Source organism: Oxyura jamaicensis, chromosome 1 (assembly GCF_011077185.1).
Source record: "Oxyura jamaicensis isolate SHBP4307 breed ruddy duck chromosome 1, BPBGC_Ojam_1.0, whole genome shotgun sequence".
NCBI classification, from domain to species: Eukaryota; Metazoa; Chordata; class Aves; order Anseriformes; family Anatidae; genus Oxyura; species Oxyura jamaicensis.
In genome coordinates, this window is record NC_048893.1 from 57,169,664 (window position 1) to 57,194,726 (window position 25,063).

At 41.7% G+C, this 25,063-nt stretch overlaps 1 protein-coding gene across 1 annotated transcript; it reads left to right on the plus strand.

Moving 5' to 3' along the window:
- The first annotated feature begins 27 nt into the window (after window positions 1-27).
- On the plus strand, window positions 28-24,953 carry NT5DC3 (5'-nucleotidase domain containing 3). The gene is made up of 15 exons (XM_035341693.1): window positions 28-160; window positions 200-336; window positions 3,041-3,225; window positions 10,186-10,260; window positions 10,766-10,821; window positions 14,440-14,530; window positions 16,178-16,315; window positions 17,408-17,468; window positions 17,687-17,789; window positions 17,914-18,015; window positions 18,963-19,044; window positions 19,409-19,495; window positions 20,620-20,760; window positions 21,119-21,183; window positions 21,835-24,953. The coding sequence occupies exons 1-15, from the start codon at window positions 129-131 to the stop codon at window positions 22,094-22,096; spliced, it is 1,617 nt and encodes a 538-aa protein (XP_035197584.1). The 5' UTR covers window positions 28-128; the 3' UTR covers window positions 22,097-24,953.
- Window positions 24,954-25,063: the final 110 nt, after the last annotated feature.

Below are 25,063 nucleotides of genomic sequence, written 5' to 3' on the forward strand. Positions count from 1 at the left end.
CACACCCCCAGCAGGCGGCCGCCGAGCGGGGCTCGCTCTGGCTCCGCAGGGCCCCGGGGCGGGGCCCGAGGAAGTGACTTCAGGCGGCGGCACGGCTCGGCACGGCACAGCTCGGCACGGCTCGGAGCATGGCAGCGGCGGCGGCGCGGTCCCTGCTGGCGGCGGGGCGGGCGGGCGGCGGGCGGCGGTGCAGGGCCCGGGCCCGGGCCCTGCCTGTGGCGGCGGCGGGGGCCGCTCCCTACTGCACCGTGGCCCGGGAGCAGCAGCGGCGGCCGCCGCCCGACATGCGGAGCTACCTGTGGTCGCGATACAGGGAGGCCAAGCGGGTCACCAAGGGTGAGCGGGGACGGAGTGGGACCCGCTGCTGGGAGAAGGGACCCTGCGGGGGCGGGTGTCGCTGTCGCTGTCCGCCCCGGGGGGGTTTCCACGCGAGGGTCACGGCGGTGTGGGGTACGGCGCCTCGCTGCCGGGAGGCGGCTGCGGGTTTTGGGGGTTTCTTCCCCCAGCGGGACGGTTTCCCTTAGCGAGGAGAGAGCAGGTCCAGGGAGCCGTCCCCATGAGGTGCCCGCTGCCACGGGGTGTCATCCAGAGAAGTGAGCAGGCTGTAGCTGGCCCCTGGTTTCAGTGTATTTTGCCCGTGCTTCCACTACAACACCGTGAGACGCCTGAACCCGGGGCAGAGCGGTACCGCCGCGTGTGGCTGCGGGCACTGGTCCTGGAGGTGCAGATGCAGCGAGGAAGCCCAGCTCTCCAGCAGAAAGCAAAGGCTGTGCAGAGATGTGTGAGTTACGCCGAAATGTTTGCAGAACCGGGACCTAAAACCCACTGCTCCGTGACCAAAAGTGGCTGCCGCTGGCAGCTGTCTGATAGGCCGTGGAAGCCACCATACGAAGACAAAATGTTTTTAGCTTGTTGCTTCTGCCCTTGTTCTGATGGGGAAGAGCATTACCGAGGTGCTTGCATATTGCCAGCAGAAAGAGGTAGGCTGTATATCAGCGTCGAGCAGCAGCGCCTGTCCTGTGCTGGCAGTGCTCATCTGGATGCTGCTTTACCCTTGTGTGTTTTGCCCTTTAAAAAAGGGAAACAAACGAACAGAAGTGCGTTGTATCATAACACAACCCGACAAACACGAGTCTTTATTGCGCTGGGGGCAAACGACATTTGCAGACATAAAAGAGGTGCAATGTTTCACAAGTGGAACAGGATGCGGTGTTACAGGCGTCAGGCAGATGCTGTAGACTTTGGATGGTGGAATAAGGGAAAGGAAGAGGAGAGAGAATGCTTTTTATTTTGAGTATTTTTTTCTTTTCCTGTTTTTGGAATTAACTTTTTTCCAAACCACACCCAATAATACTTCAGAGCCGAGGTTGGAGCATAGGGTAATATTAAGAGAAAACAAGGCAGTCAGTGGGTGTGGGTTAGGGAAAGATGAGGCAAGAGCTTCTAGAATCATGCAGAATATTTTATTACCTCCTAAATTCCCAAGTGGCTTCAAGTATCTGACATTTTGTTTTATTACGATGTTAAGATGTTAAACCTGTTGTGATTTTTGACCCAGGGTTTATAGCCACTGGGGATGTTGTCTGCCGGCCAGAACATCTAATAGCTGCAACGTGTTTATGCTGTCCGTTTTCAGGCAGTTGCTAGTCAAGGTTTTTTATGTGAAATATCTTTGCTTGAAACATGTCAACTCAACAGGCTCCACAGTTGACATTTGAAAAAAATATTTATAACTGTAAAGTAGAAACGGGTGTTGTAACATGGCTTTGGAAGTTCACTTAACTAAGATTGTGACTTCAAGCTAATTAAATGATTCATGGCCCCTTTTATAGAATAAGAGTACTTGCCTTAATAGTAGCATGTCAAGTTCCACTTGATTAATTTTGTTATCTCAACTGAGCATAACGTTAATCTGCTGCATTATTGTAAGTTACTGAAGATGGTAGGAGGTAATGTTTTTGTTGAGGCTTATTTTGTTAAATCCCCCCAAATGATTATTTATGAAATAGAGAGCTTTTCATGTCAGCTTAAGCGTGGCAAATTCCTGGGATCTTGTTCAGTGAAAGAGATGCTGGACTGTAAATGGAACTTGGAATTAAACCTCGTGAAGTTGTCTGAAAAAATCAGGTGTGTCTGAAAGTTGAGTGGTTTCAGATGACCGATTTATTGGGGTTCTGTGTAAGTTCCTTAGAGTATTGTATCTACCTGTCAGCTGTGCAGCAACCTAAGGCATTGCTTTTATAAAAGAAATGTTTTCCTTTCTGTGAATTGGCCTGAGTTTTAAAATGCAGCATTATTTTTCTAACAGATCTGGAGTATCCGCAGCTACCTGCCTTGTTGAGATGGTTTCCTCCCATGGTGGAGCACGTAGTGTGTCTGTCCTCAGAGCAGCAGGTGTTGAAATAAGCTCAAGTACCTCCTTCTAGATGTATACGTAGAAAGTATCTAAACGAGGCATGTCCCCCTTTAAAATTGCCCTTCCAAGAACAGATTTATGATGAGAGTGCCCTTTTTTTCCATTAGTAACAAAGGCTGGATTATGAAGATAGTATTCAGGAAGGAAAGGAGAACTTACTCATAGTTTATCCTTCAGCCTCCTGAAGTTGCTCTTCCAAGTTGTCTAAACAAGAAATAAAAACAGCCTTTCTACTGACGTTGGTGCCGGTCCTGCAGTTATGGCTGTATGTAAACGGTCTCAGTTTCTCAGTATCCTTTTGATACTCCAAAGATAACTCCATTAATACATTTTTATTACTTAACAAAAATTAAATATATTGATTCTGGAATTCCTTGTGAAGCATGATTCCAAAATGAACCTGAATGTTCAAGGAATGTATGCTTCAAATAAAAACTGTGAGTCAATGAGACTAATTAGGGACAGCGTTCTCATTAGCATCACATTGCTAAAGGTTAGCTGGTATATTAGTGTGATAGTTTGATAGTTTCCATCTTCATTTAGCTATATTTAGAAATTGCTAATGGATTTTTATTTAAACTACAAGGTTGGTATAACTCTTTTTTGGCTCTCCTCTGTTCCCAGAGTTAGTTCCTTCAATTATGAGTAACATGCTGAACCCGGATGCTATTTTTTCAAACAATGAAATGAGCCTGTCAGACATCGAAATCTATGGCTTTGATTACGACTACACATTGGTCTTTTATTCTAAACATCTGCACACGCTGATCTTCAATGCTGCTCGAGATCTTCTTATTAATGAGCATCGGGTAAGTAGAAGTATTGGAACTACAATAAATTTATGGATATAGAGAATAATGGGTCACTCCTAGCTGAGGGAGACATAACTCACATTGTCATGCCTCAGTCCTAGCTTGGCTCCTTTGTAACACATTATGAACGACAGCTATATATGAACCACAGAAGTCCTGGTTTATTCTCAGATACAGTTTGGAGCAGAGGAGAATCTGTCAACAGTTAGGGAACAGGGTTTATATGTTTATTTATTTATTTATCATAGTGGTGGCAATAGGGTTCTGGTTTTGTTTTTTACCCGATTTTCAATTCTAGTAGTCACCCTAATGATATAAGAAGTTTGAAAGTTGTTTTTACTGTTTTATGCATTGCTGTAAGTTCACTGATTAATTTTCATGTGGATTGTTTTAGCCCGACTCTTACGAAGTCTGTGATTGTGCTGTGTGTCTGCGAGGCGCTCTGTATGATTCCAGCCGTTCAGCTGAGTTACCTAAAGGGGCAGAGCGTGCAGTGACACTGTAATCAGAGGCTGGATCCAAGAGAGATCAAAATAAGTGTTTAGCTCAGCAGTCCCCTAAGAGGGAGCACTGATCTGCTGTCTGGCCAAGCAGCGTGTTTGTATTGGTGACCAGTCGACATCCAGGCAGCTTGGAGCTGGTTTGGGGATGGCAGAAGTTACTGCGTGTCAGGAATCAAGGAGGGAGATTGGTGATTTTAAAGGCTGTGGGGAAAACAGAAGGTTTGTAGGGAAAAGGACTGAGGAAAGTGCGGACTGGAGAAAGTAAAGGTAATTGCAGTATAGGAAGTACATGAAAATAAAAGACATTAAAACACGGACTAGTTTAATTAACAAAACTGCTTGTATATTTTATGTAACCTAAATGTGAATGTGTGGTGTTATTCTACTTTCATGTTTTAATCCAAAGGTTAGGAGCTATATATAAACATCTATAAATATCTCTGGAAGAACAAACAAAGCTTCATGGGCTCTACAAGCATACACAACTTGATCCCCCTAAAATTTTGGCATGCCTTGGTAGCAATTTCTGTAGAATGCATAAATGTACTTTATAAAAACTACTTGGTTCTTGCAGGAACCTTTACAATAGCAGTAGGAAAACAGCAGTTTAAACATGGCTCAGTCTTCATGATTTGAATGAATGCAGATAGTAAGACCTTTACAGTTCTTGTTTCAATAAGAATCTCTTGAGCTGTAGTGAATGAAGCTACAATTGCTTTCTGAGACAGCTTGCTGAAACATATCATCTCTTCAAGTTTGAGGAGCAAGAGTTTTTGTAAATACCAACTTCTGGAGCTGGTTAGTAGTTTTCTTGATGTTAATGTTAGAAAAAAACTCTGGATATCAGTGTCCATTGTGACAGTTACAGTCAGCCTGAAAGATGACCAATTTTGTTCATGGCAGTGTAAGGTAATTCATCAGAAATTGCAAAATACCTTGTAGGAAGCAAGGAATTTTTGAAGGGTGTCCAAGAGAAGAAACATCAATTCGATGCTAATCTCAGAGGTGGCAGCAGGTGTTGAATGTAAACTCTTGCTCTTGGATTTGTGTCTTTCCTAATGTATGGGCCTTGTGCCACCTTCTCTGGATTGCTGTTTCAGTATGTATTGCCCTACCAAGAGTGGTGAGGGGGGTTAAGCAAACAGTGCAATTTTTATCATTATTTTGTTTGGCTTGGAAGGAAGCTTTGATCTGTGTGCCAGGACAGGCTCAATCTTCTTCTCATATGTACTGGCATGCATGCAAAAAGACAGCTTACCATCAGAATAAATTAAAATAGGAAAGTCATGTATGCAGGAACTTGAAAAAGTCAAAAATAATTTTTCCTGTTCATACCTGGTTTGGCCAACTTGAGCATGTGCAGTAAATTGTAGACTTGAATTGAACACATTCTGGACCCTCCCCTGACATTTTCCCATAGTCCCTGGCCAAATCTACACATCCTCCCAAACTGTCTTTAGGCTTTTGGTGCTGTTCTTTGTTCAAATCAGGAGCCTCACCCACGTTCTTTGGAACCAATAGTAGGGACGACAGTTGAGAAGTTGACAGAAGGTCTGTTTTCTTTAAATGCGGATGCCTGTGCTTGGTACAAGCACAATCTGCAGCCATTGCAGAGCAAGTCCTTTTCAGCACAGATGCCAACATTGTGGAAAAATTAGGATTTCTTCATTTTACAAATAGCTAGAGCCTCTATTGCGAGGCTGCCTAATATACCTACCCTCTCTCCCCCAGGCATGTAAGATAGCCATGTACCTATGGAGACTTGTAGGAAAGGTGGAGGATATGCCTGAGGTGCATCAAGTTCTAAGGCAGATGCGGGTGGTTAATCAAAGAAGTGGACTAGATGATCTTTCAAGGTCCCTTCCAATCCCTAATATTCTGTAATTCTGTGATTCGTAGTCTCTGAGAATGGCAGCTTTCCCCTAGCAATTCCTCCTTCTCAGACCGTCCGTTGCTCTTAGAGTTCCTTGCCTTTGCCCTTGGTGGTGCTATCTTCAGGAAGCCTCTGGTTCTTAGGTACCCTCAGGCTGCACATGCAGGAGGCCAGCAGTGCCTGCCAAGGATGCTCCGGGTTGCCAGGCCCCTTTCCCCAGCTGTCAGGCATTCTCCACTGCCAGGCTTTTAGGAGACTTTTGCTGTCAGCCTTTTCCCAGTTGGGCCAGGTCACCTCTGTGGCTGCTCCCGTCCCCAACAGTTTCGCATTCCCATGGTGACTTCTCATTCCCTAAATGACTTCTCATCCCCAAGTCTCCCTTGGGGACCAGCCACCCGCAGCCATTCCCCATCAAGAGCAGACATCCCCAAATGAAATTGCGGCACAGTCAATGGGCAGCAGGAGAGGGCTGTGTTCAGGCCCCCCACTGACCGATGGAGGAATAAGTGCAGGCAGAGGCTTTGCAGGGTGGAAAATTCAAATTAATACTGGGGTAATTGTGACTGCTACCCACAGCCCATCCCCAGGTGAGGCCCTGCTCAGGCCTGGGGCCTGGCCTGCCGGCCCGCGTGGTCACCGGACCCTGGTTCCTCCAGCTGGACCCTTCGCAGCCAGAGTATGTCCCCGATGTTGTCATCCTACGGGGACCATGGCAGTCAGCGCCCCGAGTGCCATGAAAAGCTTCGGGCAAGTTGTTGTGCCATGGAGGGGCTGCGCTCCCTGCGCCTGGGCGAGACGCTGTGGGACCGAGAGCTCGAGGGGCTCCTCTGCCGCTGCCCCAGCCCCACATTGCACCGCGATCTTCTGCAGGGCCAGTGGGATGAGGCTTCGCACCGGGCGGGCGGCACCAAGTGCACGATGGCTGCGATGGGCCCGCGGCACATTGGGCAGTTGGCTCTTTCAGCAGCCCAGACATGGATGCACTCCAGGCAGAAGGAGTGCCTGCAGGGGTCGATGCGAGCTGGGTTGAACATCTGGCCCAGGCAGATGGGGCACGTCTCGTCCCCGGGGGCTTCCTCTGGCTGCTCCTGCTGTGGCCGGTTCATGGTGCCTGCAGCCGCCCCGGCATGGAGATGGTCGTCCCCTGTGGGAGGCTGCCCTGGTGCCAGGCGCTTAGCAGCAGCCTGTGGTCCTCAGCACCTCCCTTGCTGGTCACCAGCAGGACCTCGATGCCTCCTCTCGTGTCGCTGGCTGCACCTCGACACGTCGCGTGCCACCAGCAGGACTACTACAGATAGAACCAGGAAGAAAATATTCTATCAGCAAATACACCTTAGCTTCCTAGGTTCAACCAAGTTGCTGACAGTACTGTAGCAGGAAATATTCTTAGTATGGATTACAAACATTGCTATTAGAATGGCAAATATGCTGATGATAGGTTATGCTTCACAAGACTACACTTGGGAGAGATGAGGTACATATATGTGTAAGTGTTTGATAACATTACTGAAGGACTTCGATGGATTGTGTGCAACACAAAGAGCTTCGCGTGTGCTTCCTGCAACACCTCCGCCTCTCGCCTTCCAGCAATGGGACTTCGAGCACTCGAGTACCAACAGCCGGACTGGACGCTCAGGGCACTTATGGCCAGCCACCCTTTGTGAGGCCGTAGGGTGACAGTGACTCTGTGGTGGAATCACAGGGGTCTCGAGGTGCCCCGATGGCAGCACTACCAGAGGTCACCTGACTGTTGTGAGAAACTGCTGACGTGAGATGGCTGCTCCACGCTGACAGGAACCATGTCTGCCAGGCTGGGGTCCAGCCCAGGACGTTGGCCTGTGGCCTGGGAACTGCCCCTGGGAGCCAGGGATGTCCTGGAATTATCCCCACATACCTGGTGCAGTTAATAAAGAATACCTGCTTTCTAATTCTCCAAAATGAGTCTTGGAAAGTTGCTTTGCTTTTTGTGTTCCCCCATTGATAAGGACACAACAAGAAACTGAGGAACAACTGATCCCCTGGCAAGGTGGCAATTGGCCAGAGACAGTGGGAATGTGCAGGAGAAATGTAGGGTTGTTTAGAGAAAATCAGGAATCGTGCTGTGGAGGGGCTGTGCTCCCTGTGCCTGGGCAAGATGCTACAGGCTGGGAGCTGAGTGGCTGGAAAGCTGCCTGGCAGAGAAGGACGTGGGAGTAGTGGTTGATAGTTGGCTGAATATGAGCCAGCAGTGTGCTCAGGTGGCCAAGAAGGCCAGCAGCATCCTGGCTTGGATCAGTCACAGTGTGACCAGCAGGACTAGGGAAGTGATTGTCCCCCTGTACTTGGCTCTGGTGAGGCTGCACCTTGAGTGCTTTGTTCAGCTTTGGGCTCCTTACTACAAGAAGGACATCGAGGCCCCAGAGTATATCCAAAGCTGTTGAGGGATCTGGAGAACAAGTCTTACGAGTAGCAGCTGAGGGAGCTGGGACTGTTCAGCCTGGAGAAGAGAAGGCTCATGGGAGACCCTTATCGCTCTCTACAGCTACCTTAAAGGAGGCTGTTGCGATGTGGGGATTGGTCTCTTCTCCCACGTGCCTGGTGGTAGGATGAGGGGGAATGGGCCAAAATTGCACCAGGGGAGGTTTAGGTTGGATATTAGGAAGAACTTCTTTACTGAAAGGCTTGTTAGGCATTGGAATGGGCTGCCCAGGGAAGTGGTTGAGTCACCATCCCTGGAGGTCTTGAAAAGACATTTAGATGCAGAGCTTAGTGATATGGTTTAGTGGAGGACTTGTTAGTGTTAGGTCAGAGGTTGGACTAGGTAATTGTGCAGATCTCTTCCAACCTAAATGGCTATGTGATTCTTTGTTTTTACCTCATAGCTAAATGCATAAAGCAGGATCCTTAATCATTTATCTTTTATCCTTATATTTTAAAGCAAACAAAAAGCCCAGCACCCTCCCTGCTCCTCCCAACAACAAAACCCTCCAAAATGCCCAAACCACACAAGCAAAGAAAAAGAAAACCGTATAAACTCTTTTGCATCAAAAATGAGTGCACGTATAAGTGCCCCTCCTAGCTACTGATAATAATTGTTTTTCTGTGTCTTCATGCTACAGAGAGGGAAGAGCGAGGGAAACTGTGTTGTTCTCCATAACAGATGAGAACTGCTTATTTTTTATCAGTACATGATTTTCTGGGATGGCAAGGGTGTATCTACTGTTCAGCAACCCCCAGGAAGTAATATACTTTAGTCACTGTAATGCTCCCCTGAAGTGACTCACCAGAGTGACTCACCCGGATGGGGCTTAATGCCCTGCTTGCTTTCAGGATCTGATCTTTGCGAGGTACCTTGGGAGGTACTAGCTCCGCGGATGAAAGTCTGATCTTACGTGTAGATGTGTTGTTCAGGTCTATTTGTTTTAGGATGTAACATGATGAATACATGAAGAAAATGATTTTAAGCCTCAGTTGGATTTTACTTTCCTAATGAACTGCTGGCTGGATGCATAGTGTCTACATGTTTGGCATTTCCCGCTGATCAGCAGACGTGTGTCTGGCAGTACCACACATGCTATGTGAAATTCTTGGAATTTGCAATCACCAACTTTGCCTTTTTGGAGGCAAAGTTTGTGATTCAACTTAGTTTCAACTTTCCACTTGTTACAAGGTTACAAGATTTTCAACTTCCAATTTACCAGCCATTCTGATTGCATTCCCAAAGGCCAACCAGGGCGAGATGCGCCAGTCTCCCTGATTGTCTTTGGAAGCTGTGGCAAACATGGCCTGTTCCTCTCATACTAATCCCCAGCTTTGAACTGCAGGCTGTAGGAGTCTTGTTCTTCTCAACCCTTGTTAGGAGAGCTTGGCTTCTCCAGGCAACGTCAGCTTTTGTGAATTCTCTTCTTCCTTACTCCCCATCTTTGTGCTTGCAATAGTCTGGGGGCCTGCATTTCAAATTAAGGGTCTAAGATGGGAGTGTCACCAACACTGCGGGAGTCAAAACAGACAGTTGTGCTTCTTTTCATTCTGGAAAATGCCAGAAAGGTGTCTTCCCCCCCTCACCCTCCTCCCTTCTATTAACATTGATGATAATTGGTTGATCTTTCTTCCGGTAGAAGTGAGCAGTAAACTTCAGGCATCTCTCTAAATCTGGCCATGTACTTGCGTTTCTAGCTCAAAGTTTGAGTTGGAAACCTTGGTATAAATCGGTTTAATGGGAAGACTTCACAGTACAAGGGAATTCAGCTTTTAAATTCTTAATTTAGTTTGTTTTCAGCAGTGCATATATTAAAATAATGTGATGAACAGAAGGCTAATGTTCAAAGGTGATCAAAACAGACTGCCTTGATGTTCAGCTTTAGGTACTGTGCTTGACTTGGGTTGGAAACATTGTCCTCGGATCTTTGAGAAATGTTTGACTTGCCTTGCACTGTATGTATATTCCTGCAAATCTCACCAACCTATCAACAGGTATTTTCTAAAGATGGGCAAGAATGAGAAGCACAGAAAACATAGCCTGTTCAAATTTCACAAAAACAATTTTTAGATTTTGTTTTTTAATAAAGAGTTTTAAACCAACCTGTTACCCTCTTTTCTTAGTATCCTGCAGAAATAAGAAAATACGATTATGATCCAAATTTTGCAATAAGAGGACTTCATTACGATGTACATCGGGTATGTATAAGTATCTTTTTTTTTGAGTTATGTTGTGCTGAAAACCTAGCCAAAGAAAATAAATGAGTCTTTTAATTTTTTGCAATCTCTCACTCTGATGTGTAAGGATTTTGTTTCATGTTTTCTTTCATTGTGAGCTTGGGTATTTTTTTTTAATAGCTCTCATGTATGAAGTATTTTGAGTATTTCATTATGTGGGGAGTGGGGAGAAAAGATGATTGAGAGTGCAACAGAATAAACCTCAAGCATTCTGCTTTTATTAGAAGAAGATACGTCTTCATGACTAAGTTCAGGTCATTGGGTGTTTCCTTGGTGATTTTGCAAGCCCTAGGTAAAAGCCATTGATAAAGTATTTTGGAGGCTGTGAGGGCAGTTGAAGTGAAGGTGCTCAGTCATTCTGGAAGCAGAAATGTTACACATAAAATAGCTTTCTATTTTTTTAATAGTTTTATGTCAAATAATTTATCTTTTTTTATTTTATTTTTTTTTATTTTTCCCCTGTAAGGCATTATTAATGAAGATTGATGCTTTTCATTATATTCAGCTTGGAACAGTTTACAGGTAGGTAAACTTATTCCCTATAATAATAATACTAAAGTATGCTCTTGTTTTTAAATTTTCTACTTGCATTTATTTGTGTACATCTTCCTTCGTATCAGGAACAGTTCTCTGAAAAGCATGGGCATGACTGAATATTGCAGTCTTGCTGGAAGGGGTTTCTTTGCTCCTGTGTGTATGCACAGACGTGCATACACATTTACTGACTGGTACAGTACAGCTGATTTGCCCAGTCCAGAGCTGGGTAAGTTGGCAAGCTGTTTGGTCACATAGTGCTGACTCACTTTGTTTCCGGCTGTTAAATTGTGCTGAAAGACATCTAAAAATACACAGATGACTTCTCCACTGGTGCTTTCTATGCAAATAGCTGTCACAGAGTGTCTATTAGCATGACTTGAGTGTGGTTGCAGATACACTTGAGAGGTTTTGCTGTATTTGTACAGAGCTTTTAAGTTTGGAAGGACGATGTGATCATAGCTTTGTGTCCACACAGAGTGACACTTTTTGAATTTACTGAATTAATGTAAAATTGGTAGTCTCAGTGCTGTACTTTGTTACATGGCATAGGTTTACTGCAGGTGATCTTAGATACGAGAGTCTTTAGTATGGCTTAGTTTGTGGTAATGAAGCAATACACGATTGATATGAACACCACACTCAATGCCATACTTTAAAATAAACAACCCCAAGCACTTTTCTTAATTTCACTGGACAAAAAGTTTTCCTTAGGTGACAAAAGACAATGCAACCTTGAGGTAATTTACTCTGGGGGTTGGTATGTAAGCATATGGTATCACGAAATAATGGTAGTGTGCTCATTACTTCATTATTTACAAACTGGGCAGATAGGTACGTGATTCAGTCAGAAAGAAGAAATGATGTCATGGTCCAGCATTAGGATGATATTAACAGTGTATTGGCTGTCTGGATCTGCCAAAACAATGTGAGTTCTGTTTGTATGATCATCGGACTTGTACTGAAACTTTATACCATTTACTTGTGTCTTATACATGCTGATGTAGAATAATTACTGTATATTTCAACTGTCAAAAAATGGTTGCTGTGTTTTTTTTTTTCCTAAGCAATCATTTATACAGGGTTAGGAAGGAACCAGATGACTCAATCCTAAAGTCAGTGGTTGTAGATTCATTTAAAGAGGCTGTCACTTCAGAAGATTTTGAAAGAGCCATTAAAATAAAATATAAATGTCGATTTCTAGTGAGGGAAAAGCATAACTCTCTATGGTCATATTAAAAAAAATTAAAAATTACTTTTTTTGAAAATAAAAGTCAGTTGGTGAGTCTAAAGCTTCAACTGCTGTGCTAGCAAATGGTGGCAGGTTTTCAAGACAGGATGTACCTGAGCGTAAGGAAGAAAATAATACCTTGTGTGTATAGTATTTATACAAAATGTTCTATATATAAATTTTCAAGGGGCAGGTAGGGTCAGTACTGAACTTCAGAAAAATGCTAAATTGCCAGATTAAAGGCTAGGTGATGTAATCAAATATATATTTATCTGTAGAGGTGTGTAGTAGAAATACTAAGATTGGTATGAATGAGGTACGAATGGAAACATTAATCCAAGGACACCGGAAGGAATGTTGATGGAAGGGGCAAAAGGCTGGCATGTGTTGGTGATACCTGGATCAGTTGATCATCAAGATATCTGTACGTTTACCTGCTGTTCTCCCATATGGGGCTGAGGGGAACAAAAAAGAGAGCGAAGGCCTTGAGAGAAGACTTCAGGAAGAGAGAAGGTGTGACTGAAGCTGTAGAATGACCCAGATGAGAAGACAAGTGGGTGGTGAGTCCGTCAGCAGTGTTGCCTTATAATTCAGAGTGGGACAGGATGAAGAGGGAGAAGACAGCTGCTGCTGTCAACTCCTAGTACAGAAGGCACATCCAGAGCCAGCACATGAGCACCAATGAAGAAGACACCAAAGAGATGTTGAGATTAACTGAAGAGCTAGTGTCGCTTGTCTTCCACACCCAAAGCAACTCTGGACAGACTGCTTGCCCATATACGTTCTCTCAGTTTTGTGTAAAATAAGATTACTTTTCTCTTCCGTACCATCCTTGAACATTGCTGTCAGTTGCTGTGTATCTGTACTTCATATTTTTAACCTGTTTTGTGCTTTATACATTTGTAGGCCAATCATACTGCTGAAAGCAGCAGGACTTGCCCAAGTGTACAGCCTCATTTGCGCTGAGAGATTTTAAGCAATTCTGGCACAATTTTCTGACAAGGCACATTTCCAAGAACAGCAGTGGAAGCACTACTTTAGATGAACTGTGGTGTTTTTAGTGCCATGCTGTGAGTGGAATAGGATAAACACAGTACTTCTACAGCTGGACTGTGTACAGTGTCATGACTACGGGTCTTTTGACAGAACTGATCTGCAGCTTTGCCTACACAGTCTTCTCTCTCTGGATTTCACAGATGTTTATTGCCCTCTCTCTGGATTTGTGTTTCAGTAGGTCCAGATCTGTAGCAGTCCGTATTCAAGTACCCTTTGGCATAGCTGTCCACACACTAGAACATGAGTCAGTCCTTGGTTGTGATGGTATTGGTAGACATTTCACATTTTTGTTGCATTTCTTTCTGTTTCCTGCTGTGGAGTGGATGACATGAATAACTTGGTGGAAGCTCGTATATCATGCCATTCCACTGCAAGGCTGATAGAAACTGATAGCTGAAAGCACTGGGCTTACTCACTCATTTATTTACTTTTAATGTCTTACAACACTTTGGGTGTGATCAAGAAACGGAGGCTCTGAAATCAACTGCCTTGCGTGCAGGGCTGCAAAAGCATTCGAGGAGAAAAGGAGCATATAATCTAGCTTTTGTTTGCGTTCTTCAGTCTTAAGCAAAACCTCTCTGCCCTTCCTGTCCACTTTTGTGTCCTCTGGTGAGGATTATTGCATGTCTGCAGTGTTCAGGTGCTTCAATACATGATGCTTCATGCTGTCAATATTTAAAAACAATTAAAACAAAATAAAAACACTTGTAAAGCTCTTCCTAACATAGTAGTTGATAAAGAGACTGTGGTGACAGATGATGTCTCTTTTTCTCCCCCATTTGTTGTTATGCTGCTGTATTTTCATTATTTGTCAACAATCCTTCAAGTAGTCTTAAATTTTGGGAAGCTGAACTGTTGGTAGAGCTTAAACTCTTACTGAGTTAGAGGTTGTGTATGTGTTTGTTTCCCTTCAATCTTCAAGGGCATGCTGCAGAATAATCTGGTTTAAACTCTATCACATCATCAGTGCTTTATGAAACAAAGGCAGACTGAGGAATTACTTTGTGTTCAGAAACTGGAAGCTCTAGCTGCTTCCAAACCCTTGAGGCAGACTTTCAATGGAGACTAATTAGCTTTTTCTCCTCTTAAGAAAGTGAAAGGGACTTAAATTTGGAATGTGTTCCGCCTGCGTCAGCGTGTTAAAATGTTACTTGTTCTGTAAGGAGAGATGGTGTTCTAACTTAGACCAGTGTGTTCTTATGTCATTATTAGTATTGCAGTAAGCTCCAGATTTAAGTGTTAATCTGTTAGGGTTTCATTCAGTAATTACTTGAAAATTTTAGTGTGACATTTGAACTGAAGCTTACGTTGCTTTCCAGAGGCCTCAGCGTTGTCCCAGATGAAGAAGTCATTGCAATGTATGATGGTTCCCATGTCCCCTTGGAACAAATGAGTGACTTTTATGGAAAGGTAAAAATACCAACTGCTATTTAAAAACTAAATAATCTTCTGAAGGGGGGAGGGAGGCGGGGTTACATTTTGTTCTTGTTCCTACTAACAGTTATTTTCCTCAATGCCTGGTTGACTTATGGTGCTGGACAGGAAGTTTGCCCTCTGAAGTGACAAACACCCTTTTCTTTCTCCCACTTGCTGTAGTTTCTTCTTTCACTGTTCCCTTTCCCAGCCATACAGGCAGAAGTAGAACACGGTAAAATCAAGCGACTCACGCAGTTGCACAGCAAATCTGATAAAGGCTGCGCAGTGAACCGTATCTGGTGCCTTACCTTGGCTACATACTTTTTCCAGGTGGTCTAATGGCTTCTGTGATGTAGCAGCATGTAAATGTACCGAGGCTTCTCTTGCATATTAGCTGGTACAGTGACAGTAAGAGAATTGGACAAAAAATGAAAGCTTTTCAGTTTAGGATTTGACTTTATGGAGAGGTTGATCTTACTGGAAAGTTCCTTCCAATTTTCCAAAAATACATGCTGTCTTTTTAGCCAAAACCAAATTAATTTGAACTCCTTTACTTCTGGGTGTTCATTCCTTGCTGACAGGAAAGACCTTTCTTTGTGCTGTGGGGCACTTTGTTTTACTATACTTGTTCCTTGTTTTAAGGAACAGAACTTAGAATTACCACCTTCGGTCTCTGGAGCAGCAGCAGTAGTTTGGAATATCAGCCTGGTATTCCTCATCAGGTGTCTTGGTCTCCAAAGATCCATTGATCTTGGAAAGGACATGGACAGGACAAGAGCACATGGGCACAACAGAGGAACTCCAGGAAAAGCTTTTTCTTTTTTTTTTTTCACTTTCAATTTTGGGGGTGACTGAGCACTGGCACAAGTTGCCTATAGAGGTATTGGAGTCTCCACCCTTAGAGGTATTCACAAGCTGTCTGGACATGGTCAAGCCAACCAGCTCTAGGTGGCCCTGCTTGACCAGGGACACTGGACTAGTTGGCCTCCAGACGTCCCTTCCAACCTCAACCATTCTGTGATCTCGACCAGTGTGCTGTCTTGAGGAAAGCTGTCTGGCTGTTTTACTTAAGTATTTGTTCCTGTATAATGAGGTTCTCTACTTACATGAAAATTACCTATAGGTTCAGCTTTCGCAGAGTGGGCATCTATTCTTCTGTTCTTGCATTAGTAATTGTAGATTCTTACAGCTTTTTACTATCTTTTTACAAGAAGGCAAATTGGTTTGCATTTCTACTTAGTATTCTACTTTATTCAAAAACCCCACCAGACTTCCCCCCCCCCACTCACCCCTTGTCAACAATCGCTGCTTCTTACTTGTAGAATTGTAGACATTTGGTGAAGAGGTCTTTAGGTGTTCTTCCTGATTTAGCTGAGCACTGTCTTTTATGTGTTTATAAATTAAAATATTGCTCTTAAAGCAGTGGTTATTCATGATTAATTTTTAAAATAATGCCAATGCTTTTGTTGGAGTTACTTTATTGGAATTCTCTTAATTCAGCAAGAATCCTAAAGCAATGAGAAGAGTGGTGGCAAAAGCTGAGTATTTCCAACTATTCTGAAGTGTTTATATTAAATCAATGAAAGTTCTTATCTGAGAAATGTTTGACCTTTCTTTTTTTTTCTTCCCACCCATATGTAGAGCTCACAAGGAAACACAATGAAGCAATTCATGGATATATTTTCCTTGCCAGAAATGACACTGCTTTCTTGTGTAAATGAATATTTTCTGAAAAACAACATAGACTATGAGCCTGTTCATCTGTACAAAGATGTCAAGGTATTAACTTTGAAGACTTAGGTAAACCTATTCATTTGTGCATCCTATCTATGAGCACTTTGAAGATTCAACCTCCTGTGTTAACTCCAGACATCAACTTTAGGTTTTGTATAGAGTAATTATTGCTATAAAACCATAAAAAACATAAGTAAAACGATGGTAGACCTTGGAAATAAACTGAATGTTTTAGGAATTTTATTTTAAATCTAGTATTTTATGGCAGTTGTTCTTTCTTCAGGTTTGTGGGGAGTAAAGTAAAGAAGCTCTCATATGGCAATAAAGCTTCTTTTGCTTGCTATTGAAAGTCTATTTTTCTTGCTAGCAGGAATTGTTAGTCTGTAGGGAATTCCATGAAACTTTCAGTTGTACTGCCTCTGTATTTCTACTAGTATAAGAATTTTTTTTTTTTCTCTTGCTTTTGGCATATCTCTTTTGCCTGTTTGCTTATGTTCCTACTCCAAAAAAGTCTAGTAGTAATCACTGGAGTAATTTGCCTCTCCCGGTTCTGCAAGATGTATCCTCCAGAGGAGTTAAAGTTGTGTTATGGTTACTTAAGAACAGAAGAGGTCACTCTCAGGTTGATGGTGTTTGTATGAGCTTTCTACCCAAACTCTTTTCATGTCCCCTCTTTTTGAGATATATTGAACCTGCGTAGTTAAGTGCGTGCAATGGGCCTGAATATTGAACTCACCCATGTAGATCAGATAGGCTTTAAGAAACTTTTGACCTCCTGCTAAGTTTCCCTTGTGCCTGGAGTTACATAGTCAGAAGGCTAATGTTTTTGGCTTTTGCTGAAAGGTTTCTAAAAACGTCTGTACATTTAACTGCTCAGTGTTACCAATGTTTTTGAAGCCCCCTAAGTGGCATTTCTAAAAGCATTTGTAGCATTTATGCCCTTAAACCTTGTGTAAGTGCCTGTATTTGTATTAGCATCCTAAACTGAGAGCTGCCAAATGCTCTCAGAGTCTTACAGCTCCTTTGCTTAAGGATTTAGCTTATTTTTTTTCTGTTTGTATTTTTTTTTTTAATAACCAGGGCATTTGGGAGTGATAATCTAAAATCTGACTTGTGTCTCTGTTGCTTTCCTGACAGGATTCAATCAGGGATGTCCATATCAAAGGAATCATGTATAGAGCAATTGAAGCAGATATTGGTAAGTACTAATGAGATCATCTGTCAAAGCTTTGTGTAATGATATTTCTGTCTTCCTTATTTAATATCATTAATTCTAAGTTTTAAAGCTTGGAAGAGGTATTTCCACTTGCATAGGTTGCCTTTGTTAAATACAACATCTGAACCCTTGGTTGAACACAGAAAAACATTCTGTTGAAAAACTTTAAATTAATACTTTATTTTCACCAATCCTCACAGAGAAATACATCTGCTATGCTGAACAAACTCGTGCAGTGTTAGCAAAGCTGGCTGATCATGGCAAGAAGATGTTTCTTATCACAAACAGTCCCAGCAGTTTTGTGTAAGTTTGTTGTTCAGCTATACATATGTAAAGGATGGGGAGGGTGAGGTGGTTGAATGTAATTCGTCACAGATAATAGCATTTCTGTTAGGCTTTGGTGTTAATAACCCTTTGTTCTTTTTAGGGACAAAGGCATGAAGTTCATAGTCGGCAAGGACTGGAGGGATCTCTTTGATGTGGTCATTGTACAGGCTGATAAGCCAAACTTTTTCAATGATAAGCGAAGGTGGGTATTTATTCAGTAAAGACTGATACAAGCAGCTTATTCCATATAAGGCTATAGAGCATGTTAATGAAATATTTTGATTTGGGTGCAACATACAATTAAATTGTAATGACCTTAAACAGGATTTAATTAAATACAAAATGCAGAAACACCCAGTTCTGAAGGACAAATATTACCATTTCTTACCCGAGAAAGTTGCAATAGTTAATACAGGCCTACAGGACTGAGTTAGGGTCATAGAGGTTGTTCTAAATACCTTTTTAACATTTCTTATTGGAAATCTTTTTCATTGCTTGTAGTTTTGTTTAGTCACGTGTAATATTTAAAGGGCAGACTGGCTGACAGGCTGTAGTATTCGGACTACTTGTTCAGTTAAGTAAATACATTTGCAATGTACTACATACTACATATGTACTACTTTTGCACTTGAAAAATACCTCTTCCTTATGTGTACTTAGGACTTTGAAAGTGAGATTAAAGTGGGATTTTTTCCCTCTTTGCTTAATTTTCAATTTAATTTCAAAAAAAAACTTTGCTGTCCTTCCAGACCCCAGTCCTGTGCCGCCTCCTTCAGTTGTTCAGTTGTACAAAGTGAGGTATTGGGCAAGATTTTAAATGTTTTTTATTCCTTTTTGGGATCACTCCTTCTTAATGGCAGACCATTGTCACTGTTTTTTGCTTTCTGTCTGTGGAGGCTGGTTCCCTGCCATAGTTCTTAATGGTTGTTCTCAAACTCTGTTATAGTTTTTATCAGTATACTGTGTAGATATATTGCATTTACCTGGCTAAAGCTGAAGTTTTGGAGCTTTACCTTTTCTCTCACAAAGTATTTAGATGCTATAAGGCACATTTTCCTTTAGAAAGATGAATATTTTCACTTTTTTCACTTTTGAAATATTCTGTCACTTTTTACAGCAGCGTAACAATTGTGTGTAATTCTGTTCTAGACCGTTTCGAAAGGTGAATGAAAGGGGAGTGTTGCTTTGGGACAAAATTCACAAATTGCAGAAAGGCCAGATTTACAAACAGGTACCCTTTAAGTAACTTTCTACATTTTCAATTCAGATTTAATACCCGTTCCCTACAGTCTTAAACTTCTTTAGATATCTTAAAGGCTTCTGAAAACAAGGTATTTTTTAAGAGTTATTTTAATAATTTTGGTAGTTCAAATTAATTGTTGGTATTATATGTCTGCAGTTTACTTGCCTCTTAATGTGGCAAGTGAAAAGTTATAGTATTACTGAAATTACACATTGCACTTGAGATTCGTAATATATAAACTGAGAGCAAGATTCTTGATAGAAAAATGTATTTAGGTGTGTACTGAATACCTTTTTCCTGCCTGTGATTGTGCAAGCTGCATACTGCTACAATGTACGTGTCATTTCTGCAGGGTAACTTATATGAATTTCTGAAGCTTACTGGCTGGAGGGGCTCTAAGGTTCTCTACTTCGGTGATCACATCTACAGTGACTTGGCAGTAAGTAGTTTGCTTTCATGAAACAAGATAAAAGATGAGACTTTTTGTTGGATTCCCTCTCTTCTTCCACAATTATTCAGTATAATGCTCTTCCATTTGAGATTTCTGAATACAGCAAAATTACAGTTGATAGTTGCTTTTCTTGCATTGAAGACAATTGGTGCCATAAAAGGCTGACCCTGTTTTCCACCTGACTTGTAGCATTTAACTTGTTTACACCCTGAGCCCAGGGATGTGAGTTTAAATTCCTGATCCAGATACCGATTGTGTCAGATGTAGCAGAAAGTAAACATGGATATCCAAACGTACAGGATGTAGCTGTTTTGGATGACATTTGCTACTAAGTGTAATAAGAGCTGAATGAACTTCTGTTTTGAATGGCAGGAGGCAATCTTTCTGTCACTACTAGTAAACTGTCTTTCTTCCTGAGATCTTGCTGGAGTTTGCAGCCCCCCTCTCTGTCTGTTTTCATATTACCTTACAAGCAAATGTGCTGTTCACTCTTACTTCAGAATAAGCTACCATCACTTAACTCTTCCGTAATTCCTTGTATATTAATTCCTTTACAAGACTGATTGTCAGCCATGCTGCTGTATTGTGGTTCAGCAGTAGATGTTAATGTTTTTGCCCAACATACTTTTAAAAAGAAAACTAAGCCTGGGTGCTACGTAGGGCTGAGGGCCAAGTGAAGAAGGAGGTAGCTCTATTCTTCTCTGGCACAATGGAGGAAAGAACAGAGGTAGCAGCTGCCTCATCTTGTACTTGTCAGGAGAAGCTTGAACAGCTGGAGGTCCTGATAGGGCCTTATGTCAACTGTGAGTGTATGGGTAGACACCATGAACCCAACACGATTTCCTCCATGTGCTTCTGACAGCAGCAAAGATCTCATCTCATCTCTAATATCTTCCTCTAGGAAGATGTGGGATTTGGAGCTTATTCTAAAATTAAAATCTGTTGCATGTTGGCACAATTAAGTCCTGCTGTTTAATATGTCTGCTTATGCAGTAGAAACAAGTTAAATTAGTACACTTTGGGAGTAAAGAATGGTCAAATTATTCAATTCCTTTAAGTAGTTCTTTTTAAGACTAATACTTGCATTCTTTTTAATACGTTTTGGTAAATAGGATTTGACCCTGAAGCATGGCTGGCGCACTGGTGCAATTATTCCAGAGTTACGATCAGAGATTAAAATCATGAACACAGAGAAGTACATTCAAACCATGACCTGGCTACAGACTCTGACAGGATTACTGGAACACATGCAGGTTTGTTCTGCGTATGTGTAATCGGTTCTGTATAGATGAAGGGATCCAGCTAAGTTTCTAAATGCTGAACATTGATGTTGCAACTGGTTTCTGTCTCACTGAAGTCCCCAGTTTAACTGCAAATAAATAATTGCTTTAATTATTTGCAAGGATTAGTTTTCTCAAAATTTTGACCCCTTCCACCACTGGTCATGCTGTGTTGATTCCCGCTTTCAGTTGGTTAAGGTACATGCGTGATTGTTGTATAATGATTGCTGAAGCATTCCTCATCTTCTGTTAGCCAATAAGAGTTTATTAATGGAAAGGTTCATTTATGAAGACATCCCTAATTATCTGTCATCTACACTTTACGTTCCAGGTTCACCGTGATCCTGATTCACAGATGATTTTAGAAGAATGGAAGAAGGAAAGAAAGGAAATGAGGTAAGAAATGGAAGTTGGGCTATTTGCAATATTCTTCATGGTAGCCAAGTGTTCAATGTGATGCATTTCACAGGTTTCCCCAGAATTTCTCTCCATTCTTGATTTATATTCTCTGGTAGCTACTGACTTTCTAGAATATTGCTTCCACAGAAATGTGGAAGTAAATGAAATAGGAGCAATGCTTGGCAGTGACTGACTAATAACAGAAGTTAATTCCAAGATGTGTTTAAGTATTTTGTGTACATTAAGCTAAATCTTTTTTTTTTTTTTTTTTTAAAAAAAGGTCTTTTATCTCTGGGACCAGTGGATATCATTAGGATTTAGATAAATGCAAAAGTCTTCTCTAAATTCTCTAGAAGTGAAAGCTGGAGATGTCATGTTTCAGAAGTAAGGAGCATCTTACCACTGTTTTAGTGGGAGAAATATGAAGCTCTTTTCACTACTGTGATGACTAGATCTGGGCTTCATATATGCAAGGAGTGGAAAAACTTTATATGGTGCACTTAAGTGTTTTGAAGGGAAATGGTGAGAGAATAACACACAGCACAGGTTATAGGAGCTGCTTGCTTCAAGTTCTGGAAACTAGCTGATAAAGAGATGTGTGCGGGTACGTTCCATTCATTCTCTTTGTTTTCTTTTTTTGGGGGACAGGGAAATGAACAGGAATTTCTTCAATGCACAGTTTGGAAGTTTATTCAGAACAGATGAGAATCCCACGTACTTCCTAAGACGTCTCTCTAGATTTGCAGACATCTACATGGCATCGCTGAGTTGTCTCTTGAACTATGAGCCTGACTACACATTTTATCCAAGAAGGACTCCTTTGCAGCACGAACTTCCTGGCTGGTCAGATCAGCTGTGCACTGGTACATTCAGAATACCCTTCCTACAAGAGACGGTTCAGATCAAATAAGCACTTGCCTTACTCTCTCTAAAATGGGCAAACACATCCTTTTTTTGGAATATGGATGCATTTTATTTAACTCACTTAAATCTGTTACCTTGATTTAGATGTAATTCATACTTGTTCTCAATAAGCATAGCACCTATTTTCTCCTCTTCTGCTCGGAGATGTGGAAACTCTAACACACAGGTGATATAATGGACTGCCAAAATAGCAGAGGGCTGGGAGAGAGGACAAATTTGAGGAGGAAAGGCTGGTGATGTTCTGGGATGGTTGCTTTTATTTGTTCTTTGGAAACTTAGATCTGCAGCCTTGTGGCTTACAAAGAAATAGCTGTGCTGTCCTTTCTGGCTGAAGTTCCTTTCAGAACTCTAGCTAGAGCCTGTCATGGCTCTCGGCACTGAAAAGCTTAAATCCAGTGTTAGTCATTCAGTGATACGCTGTTACTAGCCAGTTTATGGTGAGACTGAGAGGGATATGGCATAAGCAGTAACTTCCTGTTGCTGTAGCTAGAGCATTACCTGCAACTGAACTGGTGTAATGCTTGGGTGCATCTCTGGAGCATTACAATGACTACAGTACAGGCATGCTCAGGCTGGTGGGCTTCTTTTCTTGCCTGTACATCATTTTCTGTTCTTGTACTGTCTGTGCTTGGCTGTAGGTGGACCTGAACCTAAACCTGACAGTGACAGGAAGCTTGGAGTGCTTCAGCTTCCTTGTGCTGACCTTGAAGCCTTTCTTTTTAAGTTTCCAAACTGTTTAAATACCCACTCTCTGATAATAAAGCCATTGCAACAGGTCTCACAGTGTGCATTTCAAAGTGGAGGCAGAATTCCATCAGGCTTTAGATTGATCCTAAATGCTGCTTTTAAAACTTACAAGTGTCTTACAGTGGCATGCAGTGCAGTTTTGAAGTTCCCTTGGAGATGAGGTACTTGATGTAGCCTTCAGTAATGGACTTCTGCATTCAAAAGTAAACACGCACAATGGGCATGTGAATCTGGGGGGGAGGAGGGAGACGAGATGTGAGCAGATGAAAAACAGTTTTCTGATGACATTTTTTTTAGCTCAAGCCCCCAGAGCTGGACTGGGGGTGATGGACAATTTGCATCAAGCAAAACAATTTTAACTGTGCAGGTGAGAAGTCTTATAGGATTACTAAAATTGTAAGGAAGGCACGAACACAAGCTTTGCGTAGCATATATGTTCCAAAGATTTGAGCTGAAAAATGTCTATTTTGCACAAGGAAAACATCTGTTGATGTGTTTCCTCGAACAGGCACTTTATAGAACTGATATGTAGTTGTTTTTAAATCAGGATGCTTTCTTGTCTCTGCATCCAAAGGAAAGTTATTATTTTTGAACTGGTGCTTCCTGCTCCAGCCATTTTAGAAGGCATAATGACTAATGGTTTTCAAATTTTAGTTATTAAGGGTTCTGTTCTTGAAAACGTATAATTGACAAAATACATAGCATTTGGTATCCTTCATTTCATTATGGGATATCACTTGGTTCATACCGTGATAGTCAGGTAAACAAACTTTTGGTGACCAAAAGTTTTCGTGTTTGTTTTTAAACTTGTATTATATGCAAGAATCTGTACTGAATTCCAGATGCAGTATCGTTCATGTTTTTAAAAGCGTGTTTGCAAAGTAAAGAATGTATTTTAATCTAGCCTGCACAATTTCATATGCAGTTTTCCTGTATGCTTGAAATCAGTCTGAAGTCCTGAGAGGTGCTTATGGATTTTATATTCATGGTTTTCTTGTGCTCCTATTTGAAACTTGCCATGCAACACTCCTGAAGTGAGTGCTTGTGTGTGTGTGTGGTGTGTTTAAACAGAAGAGTATACCTGAAATGAGTAAGTTCATCTGACAGTCCTGCTGTTTCGGTGGAAGAAGGTAGTTTGGCTTTAGGAGGAGAGTTGTTGGTGGGGCCATGCAAGAAATATTTAGCATAACTCGATAGTGCAGGCTGTTCTGTCAGCTGAAAGTTGCGGATTGAAATATCCCCAATTTGCCTTCATTTTTTTATCCTCATGCTCAGCTAGAACTGAACTTGGCATTACATATGCGTAGCACCTTTCATGCTTTAGAGATCTCAATGAACTGTTTAAAATAAAACCCACTGTACATTTTTCATGTCACTACCAGCAATTAAGAGTGTTGTTCTTCAGTTCTGCGTTATTGCATTTGCTAATGCTTTGGTTATAGCTCTTGTGTTTCTTCTTTGAAAGCTGGCTAGGAGTCAGTTTGTTTGCCTAATTTTCCTGTGTTAACCAGGAACAGTCTTTTTGGGTTGGATGATACTACCAACAAACTGCCCATTTTGTTTCAAGATGATTTTTCCTCCCTCTCAACTTATAAACTTCTGTACAAAGCTGTGACAGCAGGCAGCTGAAGTAGAATGTTGTTTATGTTGCATGACTTCTTGAAACAACATTGCATGAAAAGAAAATTAATTATGGAAGTGTTATGTTCTTTTAAAAATATATAATATGAATTTAAGTGAGAATTTTAAAATGCATTATTTATTTTTCAGTGCTAAAATATTACTCTTTTAAAAATGTATTGTGTTTTTGTAATTATTTCAAAAAACTCGAGCTGCATACCTTGGTGCTCTCTGCATAATTTATTTTAACCTTATGTTACTGACTTCCAAGAGATTTTTGAGCACGTTGAAAGGGCAATGTCTGCTTATGTTCATTTTGGAAGTGTAGTTCATTTGGACACCGAAGTAAGAAGAATTTTTTTTCTGTTCTTGTCAAAACCTGAGAGGAGAATAGTCTGTCAGTAAAAGAAGAGTTTAATGAACTATGGAAACTTTTTTGTGATTAAAAAATATTTAATGATTATTACAAAAATAAATGCTTGGACTCTGTCTTCTGGTCCCTATGAGCCTTAATTTTTTGGGTGACTTGGGAGAAGCAAAGAACAGGAATTGTATTGTTGCAAAACTGTGGGGAAAGCTCCCCAAA

What these genes read in the sequence shown, in the direction of transcription:
- NT5DC3 (XM_035341693.1), top strand. Translation starts at nt 129, where the DNA reads ATGGCAGCGGCGGCGGCGCGGTCCCTGCTGGC. An exon ending in AGCAATTGAAGCAGATATTG is followed by an intron (nt 17,469 to 17,686) that starts GTAAGTACTAAT and finishes CAATCCTCACAG; the next exon opens with AGAAATACATCTGCTATGCT. An exon ending in AAGGCCAGATTTACAAACAG is followed by an intron (nt 19,045 to 19,408) that starts GTACCCTTTAAG and finishes TCATTTCTGCAG; the next exon opens with GGTAACTTATATGAATTTCT.